The sequence below is a fragment of the Balaenoptera borealis genome (genome assembly GCF_965194805.1).
Source record: "Balaenoptera borealis genome assembly, chromosome: 15".
NCBI lineage: Eukaryota > Metazoa > Chordata > Mammalia > Artiodactyla > Balaenopteridae > Balaenoptera > Balaenoptera borealis.
The window spans coordinates 66,475,362-66,485,689 of NC_138871.1; the positions used below are offsets into that span (position 1 = coordinate 66,475,362).

At 31.6% G+C, this 10,328-nt stretch overlaps 1 protein-coding gene across 10 annotated transcripts in view; it reads left to right on the forward strand.

Annotated features, from left to right (window-relative positions):
* Positions 1-4,918, forward strand: part of MEMO1 (mediator of cell motility 1) — a 127,938-nt gene extending 123,020 nt beyond the window's left edge. For 9 of the 10 annotated variants that reach the window (XM_082356811.1, XM_082356818.1, XM_082356815.1 and 6 more), the window contains 2 exons: positions 2,785-2,889; positions 4,243-4,918. In XM_082356811.1, the coding sequence (XP_082212937.1) occupies positions 2,785-2,889; positions 4,243-4,374 (237 nt within the window). In that variant the 3' untranslated portion in view covers positions 4,375-4,918. Of the gene's footprint in view, positions 1-2,784; positions 2,890-4,242 lie in introns of those variants that run through there. The other variant, XR_014234776.1, reaches the window with a different exon arrangement.
* The last annotated feature ends 5,410 nt before the right edge of the window (positions 4,919-10,328 follow it).

Sequence of the window (10,328 nt, forward strand, 5' to 3'; positions counted from 1 at the left end):
TAATCATTTTTGCTGTTGTTTGCATACTTCATGAATTTTCCAGTTGGAGAGGTTCACTCATGAGAAGTGCTTTAATTTTTCTCTCTATCCCTCCTTTATAAAAAGGCATAACCCTCATTCTTATTTTCTATTCCAGGCCAATTGGTGATATTCACCAATGCCTTTGTCACTTTGGTGCTATCAAAAGCAGAAACAGTAGAAGCAGAATAAAGGAAATCAAAGAAATAAAAAATTAAAAACTAAAAAAAAAAAAAAAAAAAAAGGCATACCTCCTTTTTTTTTATAAATTTTTTTTTTACTTTTGGCTGCATTGGGTCTTGGTTGCGGTGCACGGGCTTCTCATTGCAGTGGTTTCTCTTGTTGAGGAGCACGGGCTCTAGGTGCGAGGGCTTCAGTAGTTGTGGCATGCGGGCTCAGTAGTTGTGGCACACGGGCTTAGTTGCTCTGCGGCATGTGGGATCTTCCCGGACCAGGGCTTGAACCCGTGTCCCCTGCATTGGCAGGCGGATTCTTAACCACTGCGCCACCAGGAAAGTCCCGAAAAGTCATACCTCTTAACTGTCATATTTGTCAGAGAATTGAGTGTAATGGAATTGATTCTTGCCCTGGTAGGTACATAGCACACTTCAGGAAATTAAAATTTTAAATGTAATCCCTTATCTTCCATCACCTCAATTTTTTACTTTCTGTGTTGTAATTTAACCATTATATCTTCATTTTGAACACTTTATTTATTTACACTTCTCTACATTTATAATTCTATATTTTCTGTGCAGAATTTCTTGGCCAGTTACTTTGAATTCTTTGTCTTCTACAAATGTGATCATTAGTTTTCTTCTCTTTGAATTACTCACGTTAATATATATAAATGTGATGTTTGTTCACAGTGTGCTTTGAGATTTTAATATTAAAATACACATTTGAACTTCAGTGTTACATGATTTATTAATAAGTGGAATTCTATTTAAGGTAAGGTAAGCTGTCCTAGGCTTCACCCAGGAGCATTTAAAGTTCTTTTATAATATGTATACCAATTGTACCTATGTGAGAGTATTAAAGAATTGTTGGTATGTCTCTTGTTATTCTATATGAAGCAGAGTAAGTCAATGAGAAGCCTGGGATTAGAAATCCAATAGCCTAGGATTAGAAATTTGAGACAAGCTTTTAACCTTTTTTATGCCTTAGTTTCTTCATCTTTAGGGAGTTCTACCTTGATTATGCATATTTATGGAAGAGATTTGTGACTCCATCTCTGCATTACTACTTGGTTTAGAAATATGAGTGCTTTTCTATGTACCAGAATTATAATACTAATTGTTTATCTTAGGTTTAACTTTTAAATTAGTTCATATTTCTCTCGGTTTGCACCAAATGTCAGTGGAGAATGGTGACCTGGAAGCCTCCTAGTTGACAGGGGAAACCCAACTTAGCCTTAAACACTGGTTGTGGATAAATCTGAGAGTGGCTAATTGATGTGCAAGCAATTGAAAGTTGACTATACACACATACGCTTATCTTTCAGATATATTTGTAGAAAAATATGATAATGTTTATGAAAGACTTGGATATTCTGAAGAAAGATTCTTTATAAAATTAAATTTTGATTTACATACTGCCACTGCAATATTTGTACTGTGTTACCTACTGATTGCTATCATTTTTCAGATGAGTGTTCATCTGATTACTCCAGGTGATTCTACACTGTGCTTGTTAAAACATGTTGAAATATAATTAAGAAAACACAAAAATGTATCAGTTAATTCCTTAGTTAAACCACCATTTACATTTCTCCCAGAGGATATTAATCCAATTTATTAAACACAAATGTAAAGTATTTCACCTGAATAAGAAAACAAGGTTGGTGAATGGATGAGTTAGAATCATTGACTTATTTGCTTGATTCAGATGAGTTAAAGTTGCTCTGTATTGATGTATTTTGAGCACATTATTTTGAATGCATTTGCAGAATACAGAATTAAGTATAAACAAGTGTCCAAATGATAGTTATTGTTTCAATAGTAGTCTAAAAATTTTGATTCTCAATTAAAATCTTGAAAGCAAAGCATTCTAGTTTAAGAGATAAAAAACTTTTATTTTTTCAACTTATTTGTAAAGACCTATCTTGCTTAAGCTTTTATCAGTCTTTTATGAGCTTTAAATTGATTAAAATACATTAACTATTTTCTCAGTTTGTGGTCTCTTTTTATCACATACCTAAATACTGATAATTCAAAATGCCTTACACACTGTTGACGTTTAAGTATATGTTATGGAAAAAGTTAAATTATAATCAGCTCTTGATTATTTATGCCAGTGGTATGAGAAATATAATGGACATTGGAAAAACAGCCATATATCAAATTTAATTTTAGATTTTGTATGAAAATTTTCACGACAGGTTTACTTGTGTAAATATTATATATGAAAAACATAAAATCGTGAAATGTTTGAGGAGTTGTGAGCTGAGTGACAACTGGGCAATGTGGTGTAGAAACATACCAGGAGGTCAGAGAAACCTGGGGATTAAATGTTTCAGTATGTTTAATATACATACTTAATAAAGTATGTATATTATTGAGAGTTGACTATAATGAGATTACCTTGGATGAATGAATTTGATATTTCACAGAGTTTAATGTTTAATGTATTTTCTTTACTTCTCCTTAATTGAAAAATTGATTGTTAGCTCTAAGTAACAGTTTTAAAATGTAATTAGGAAATAATAAATTGTCTTATTTTCTTTTTTTTTATTCTTTTTTTTCTCTTCTTCTTCTTTTTTTTTAGGGTATGAGTATTATAGAACAATTAGACCCTGTATCTTTTAGCAATTACTTGAAGAAATACCATAATACTATATGTGGAAGACATCCCATTGGGGTGTTATTAAATGTGAGTATCCTTAGGAAGCCTTGATTTTTTAACATTTGATCCTATTATGTTTCAAAATGTCTTAATTGTTATCATCTGTGACACCTTATTAGCTTTGGTTTTAGATACATAGTCAATTTTCTTTCTAGTTCCTTTAAGATAATTTAAATTTCCATTGTTTTGGTGACTTAAATAAAATTATATATCACTGTTTGACAGGTCAATACTTTCTTTTAAATACAGAAAGTTATTTAGAAGAGAAACCCATTTTTTTCTCTTGACTCTGAGCCAATTCCAATATGCTCTTTACAAATATAAACCAAAGTAACGTCTCAAGAAATATGGTCTTACTAATTTTTGGGTTTTATTTAGTGTTCTTGACTTTATAAAAAATAAATGGAAGATTCTGCTCTTGAGTTTTAGATATTCATAATTTAATAAAGCAAGGCAGATGACATGTATATGTTTTTCTCCTTATAACAAAAACAATATTTCATTTAAAGACTGGTAAAGAGGCAGAAGTTTTGGTTAGCTGGATTTTCTCAAGAGATAATAGCATTAATTTTTTTCCTAATAAAACTGAAATTGAAAGAAAATGAGAGACTCAAAAAGAAGACAGTGTACACTCAGGAATGGTTAGAGGAAGTAATAATGGGCTCATTGTTTGGAGAGGCAGAGAAATACTGGAGTTCGTAATGTAGTCTAGAATAGTCTAGGGTAGGAACCTAAAGGTCTAGTATTACTTTACTGTGATTTGAAAAATAGTACATTGTGGATTTTTAGGAAAGATCTTCTCTTAAGCAGTGTTGATTGACTGGGAGAAAAGCCTGTTAAGGGCTTAAATTGATTTCTGAAATTTGAACTAAAATAAGCTATACTAATTTACTAGAGTTTGAATTGGGTCAAATAAAACTTTAGTAAAATAAATGATGAGCCAATTCACAATTAAAGTAAAAACCCTGGTATACCTCTTAGATTTGGAACTTAATTTATATACATTTAAAATTTCAGACAAAGAAAAGACTCCAACATTTCAAGACGAAAGTGGCCAAGGTTTGGTTTAGAGAACAGAAAGAAAGATACTATGATTTTTTTAAAATTTTATTTATTTATTTTTTAAAGTGCCTTATTAAATACAGGGAGAGATAGAGTGGAAGATGACTGATATTTATCAAGAAGCTAGATTAGGAGAAGTTCTTTGAGAGAATGAAATAAGGAGTTCTTTCTTTTTCCTATTTAATATGGGGCGACGAGAAATTCAAGAAACTAAGAGTGAGAGAGAGATCTAGGCTTCAAAGTTAAGCTACCAGCACATTCAAAGAGTGCTCACTTTTTTGTGTGATGTCTGTCATAACCAAATTTTTCTTTTTCTAGGCTATCACAGAGCTGCAGAAGAATGGAATGAATATGAGCTTTTCCTTTTTGAATTATGCCCAGTCAAGCCAGTGTCGAAACTGGCAAGACAGTTCAGTGAGTTATGCAGCTGGAGCACTCACGGTTCACTGAAGCTCTGAATCCTCAGGGATGCCACCTGCACATACTCATACTCTGTCCAGGGTCCCAGCCTAACCCTTACCAAGATACTGGTCCTGGTTTGGGGGGATTCTGAAACCTCAAACTAATAGAACTTTCTTCTCTTCTTTTCTAGTAGGTGTAGTCCTTCCTTAATTTCAACTCATTAAAAAAATGCTTTATAGTTTAGAGCAGTGGAAGGAAGGCTGGCATCAAAATATTTTGATCAAAAAAAAAAAAAAGGCAATGTAAAGGCACAGTTGTGGCAGTCAGTTTTTTGAAAGTAACTTGTAAAGCATTTACCATATCCTAAATTTGCACTCTTTGCAGACTTGTGCACATATACTCCGCTTTCAGAATAGTTTTGCAAATTGTACACAAACAAACAAAAAGGGTGGAAGCTTTTTAATAAAGAAATTGCATTTATAAATGATCTGTATTAGAATATAAAAATCTCCAGTTATAGTCAATTACTACCCGTGTTGTACAACAGATACCTTCTATTTTAGTTGCTAATAAAGGGCTACACAACTCAAAATAGTCTGATTTAAACTTATTGCTCTGTGGTACATATGAAAATTGTTTTTTATTAATTCCATTTCAGAATTTTTATGTTAAAAGTGGTAAACTTTAGCTCTTATGTAAAAATATGTTAGGATGTATTTTTATATTTTACATATTTATGTGATTTTTTTATCACAGATATTAGAATCATATTTTAAAGTTAGCTTTTAAAATTACATACAGTTTGCCTTTTTATGTGTGACATCACTTTGTGTCATTACTGTATTATAACACAATATAAATTCAAGATTGGTGAAGAACATAGGTGTAGTCCTGTAATTCAGAGATAGTGCTTGATAGGCAGTAGTCTGCAAATGAGGAAATATTGAAGAATGTTCTTAGTGTTTTTCAAATCATTGCAGACCATACACTGCTGCTATGCTTTTTTAGTGCTTCAAGCAATTTGACTCTCTTACTTGAATTTTTAGCAAGAAGTCATTAACAATAACAAAAAACCACTGGATTTTCTTACAGTTCTACAATTTTTTTTTGTCACGATTTTTGGTGCGGCTCTTCCAACTAAAATAATGGTATGGTGTTGTATTTCTTCCTTTAGCATAGACCAATCGTAGTCACTTTGGCAAAAAAAAAAAAAAGTTAATTCAATTAGTTAATATTGGCCATCATGTATGTACTAGATTATACCTATTTTAATATAACAGTGGGTATTGTTACATTGGAGAGCATTTATATCTTCAGTGTTACGCCAGAATAGCACAATTTTTAGATGCCTTGCACCAATTTTATTTAAAGATTTGCATTTCTTACTTACTAAATACCAACTTTCTATACTCAAGAACTGAGATAAAATACTGTAATCTTTTGGATTCAAAATTACCCACCTATCCATATGTGGAAATTATATTCTTACATATTAGTGATTTATTTCCCATCATTCAGATATACTTTTGAGTACTGTAAATATTTATTCCTTATTTATTTTAAAGACTATAAAAATTTCAAAATTGACTACAGAGTAAATTTTTAATGTTTTCTGGGTATAAAAATAATACATGATTATTACAGAAAATTTAGAAAATGCTGATAGCTATAAAGAAGAGAAAAAAAATTACCTGCAATCTCACTATCCAGAGATATACTGTTAATATTTTTTGTATTTCCTTTTGATCTTTGTCTATGCTATTTATATGTATGAGTGTGTATATGTGTTTGTGTGTGTGCGTAATAACAAAATTGAGATTATGCTGATCATATAGTTGTATATCCTACTTTTTATAACTTACCATCATAAGTACTTCCCCATGTCTTTGAAAATGTGATTTTTAAAAATGGCTGCCTAATACTCTATTGTATGAATACAACATAATTTAACCAGTTCTCTCTTTGGATATTAGATTGTTTCTAATGTTTGACAATTATAAATAATAGTGGGATGGACATCTTTGTATGTGAAATTTGAATTCTATATTAGACTAGTTCTTTAGGATATATTCATGGGAATGGGATAATTGGTTTAGATGGTGAGAACTTTTTAAGCTCTTTAAAATATGACCAAGTTACCCTTCAGAAAGATTGTACCAAATTAGCAGTTTACGAGTACTCATCATACTGCCGCTTTTCCACTATTATTTTTTCTAATCGTTGAAAATTTGGTAAGCAAATAATTGGTTGTTCTTTTGATCATTCTATTAAGAGTGGCTTTATAATGAATGATTTTTTTCCCTTCTGTAATTTTATAGTTAATTGATTAATAAAAAACACAAGAGGGTTGGTAGGTTGAGTGGGCTATAGCCCTCTGAGTATGTTTACTGTACATTTAAATCTCCAAAGTACTTCAACATCACTTTACTTTATCCTGGAATATGAGCTATCTTTCTTAGTCATAAAGTAGAAAGAGTTCCAAACTGATAGTTAAGTGTTGGGTTCTGGATCTGCCTCTGCCACTAATTATTTGTCTCACCATAAATATTTCATGTTGTATCAAAACTTTAACTGTAAAATGTAGAGGTGATCTTTTAAGCACTTTCCGGTTTCAGAGTACTTTGATCTTGTGACTTTGCTCTTTAGAGATTCTAATGTCATTTATGTTTAAAAAACTACATGGTTGAATTGGATTAGAAGTATTATCTTTTGATTTCAACTCTACATACATGAAAATGAAAGTCCTTTTTTTAATACAAAAGGGAAATTAATTTGCATTACTTAATGCAGTTAATATTACCTAAATTGTTGAACTTAAGCTTTCCTGCTTTAAGTGCCTTTAAAAGTGTTTTTATTTGAAATATAAAATGTAAAGGAAATTTTATGTAGTTCTATACAGTTTCTTTTTTTGATATACTTTTGAATTATTTGCAGCAACTTTTTTTTAAACCTTAGATTGCACAGAGCAGTATATTCATGGATTCTTCACTATTCGGGTAATGAGTCCTTGAGAAATGTATGTTAAAGATTAGCTCAGTGAGCAGGTAAGTAAATGCTCTCTGTCTTGGGTGGGCAACAAATCTTTATACAGAGTAGGGATAAAGGATTATTCAGATTCCAGTGTTTAGATATTCCAATGGAGATAGTAGGTATCCTGAGTTAGTTTAATGGTTATTATTGCAGATCTCAAATTTTTCTTTGGTAGCAAATAGTTCATTATCGTAGATTAGAGGTTGGTAAATGTTTTGTGTGAAGGGCCACATAATAAATATTTTAGGATTTTCAGGCCATCTAGTCTCTTCACAACTATTCACTTTTGCCATTGTAACACAAACGCAGCCATAGACAATGTGTAAATGAGTCATTGTGGCTGTGCTTCACTCACACTTTATTTACACAAAAAGATGGTGAGCTAGATTTGGTCCATAGGCCGTAGTTTGCTGTCCTAGATGGTATAGTTCACTTGTAGTTCAAATTACTGGCTAGTAATTTAAACTGCAACAAATGGTTTTGAGTTTCTGTCATTCCAGCCCTCTCTTAATTTGATGTAGTCTAGCTGGCTGGGTTTGAATGTTATTTAGGATTATAAAGGTAAGTGGGAAGTGGGTATGGGAAACTAGAAACTATTAGGGAAAAAAGCACTTTGAAGCCCTTTTATTTGCTAGAGCCCATTAGGAGTTTTGCTTTGCTGACATAATTAAAAGAGTGATGAGTGGAGGTTGTGATTGGTGGTTGCAGATTATATAAATTATTCTTAAGCACTTGGCTACCTAGATGATAGTAGAGGGTGGAACAGATAAGAGAAATTGTGAAATGTGAGACTTTATTTTGCCATATAAAGAAAGACTGTTGGAAAAATAACTACCATCTTCCATCACCATCACTTTGTTTAAGACCCCCTCAAATTCCTCCCATATTTAGGGAGGACATAAACTTAGAATAAAAGAGAGTTATTTAAGTTGAATGACTTTAAGTTGATGGAAAAATTACTCCACTGTTCTTTTCTCATCTACTTTGTATCACTGAAAATTTCATCAAGGAGTAGTATCAGTCCACAGACTGGCAGTTGCTGAAAGATCTAATATAGTTATAAAATTATTATTGATTAGGAGATGTAGTAAACCACATGCACTCTGATATTCAGACTAAAACTTTTATATTATTGTGTTAAATTGTAAGTGCCACATATCAAAAGTGACATTGTGAAGTATAGTGTTCATAGGGAGGCAGACTGTTGAAAGTCTTGAGTGGGATGCAAAGAAATTGGTGATACTTATTTTGGAGAAAATAAGTTTAAAGAGAGGGAGTTTTCTTCAGATATTTGAGTGACTGCCATGTGTAAGAAGGAATAGAATTGTTCTGTCTTGTTCTAGGTGGAAAAATTAATTATAAGAAATGGAAGTTTCTGGTTCCACATTTAAGGAGAATTATGTGTATGAGAATTTCTACATGAAAATCAGCTCTGTCCTCATAAAATCATTGGAAGTATTCACACAAAAGCTAGATCAGTGGTTCTCAAAGTAGGAGCCCTATACTATCAGCATCAGCACCACCACTGGGGTATATTACCTGTGTAGACCTGAAATTATGGATCACCAAGCTGAAAAAAAGCTAATGGAATTAGTACAAATAAAATGGAACTTATTTCATTTGTATAAAACTGTTAAGGGAAATCATTTTTAAATAAAAACTGATTTTGATCATTTAACACTAACTTTCAACAGAGATTATAAATTGACGATTGTTACTTAATTGTTAGTGAAAGTGACTTAGCTTTCCTAAATCTAAAACAGAGCTATATCAGTAGCAGAAAAGGGTATTGAGGGAGCTTGCTCTTTTTATATTATATTATTTTAATGTCAAAATATTGGGAGGGGAACCAAGAGCAGCTGGCAGATAAGTTTTCTCTGCCCTTTTCCTCTTTTCCTATGCTGTAAATACGACCAAGTGGCATGTCACGGTATTACATTGACCATGCTATATACATTTGGTAAAAGTAATGCTGGTAACTGGAACTTCTGCCTTTGTAACGTCATTGTTGTGTATGGAGTTTGTTTGCCTATCCTAAGTTTATTGATATGTTCTGTTTTTTGGGCCCCCTGTGAAGAACCGTAGAGTTTTAGATTTGTCATTTGTTCAAGGGTTCTCCAGTGGTCACAGAGTGGTTTGTACCCGGGGCATATCACATTTACAGTGTTTGTTTGTATTTAATTCTAATGCAAGGTTTTGGCCATCACCCTAGAAAAATAATGGAAAAAATTTAAAGCCAGTTCTCCTAATTTTGAAAGCCATATAATGCAATTGGTTTTTCATTATAAATTGTACACTATATTTAAATGTATATTTCATACTGTATAAAGTGAGGTTTGTAACTTTACTAGATGCAGTCCTATTTTTTTCCTATCAGCCTAATAAGGAAACCAAAGAGAATGTTATTAAGTTATTCAAGGCCAAGTGTATTCAGCTATGAGTAAGACCTTAGTTCTGGTCTTTAAGTCTGCCAGTGTAAACTTTGGAAAATATTTTAATTTTTCTGACCACAATATTCTCTGAATTACTTACTGAATGTGATATCATATACATTTAAGTAAAAAGTATTAAAGCAAGATGAAAACTAAGAAAATTAGAATAACATGTGAATGACATCATATAAATGACAAGACTGAGTTTTGTGAGTTTTAAAATTAAATACCTAGACTGTTGAACTAGATTTAATAAAATATTTTTACCTTAATAATTTTATAAATGGAAATTCTTTTCTAAGAAGTTTTTTTTTCCATTTAAAATTTACCCATTTGAATCTAGCACATAAGAGACTTCAATTGGTATTTGTTCAATTTTGATGAATTGAATTTTAAAGCAAGGAGAACAAAAGACAATCTTTATATGAAGTGTTTTCTAAAGGACAGGAAAACAAACCTTTTAACTGGAAGCAATTTTTAATTGGCTTTTTCCATTTTCAGTTTTTGATTGTGGAAACCAGCTTCCTTATTAATTTTAAA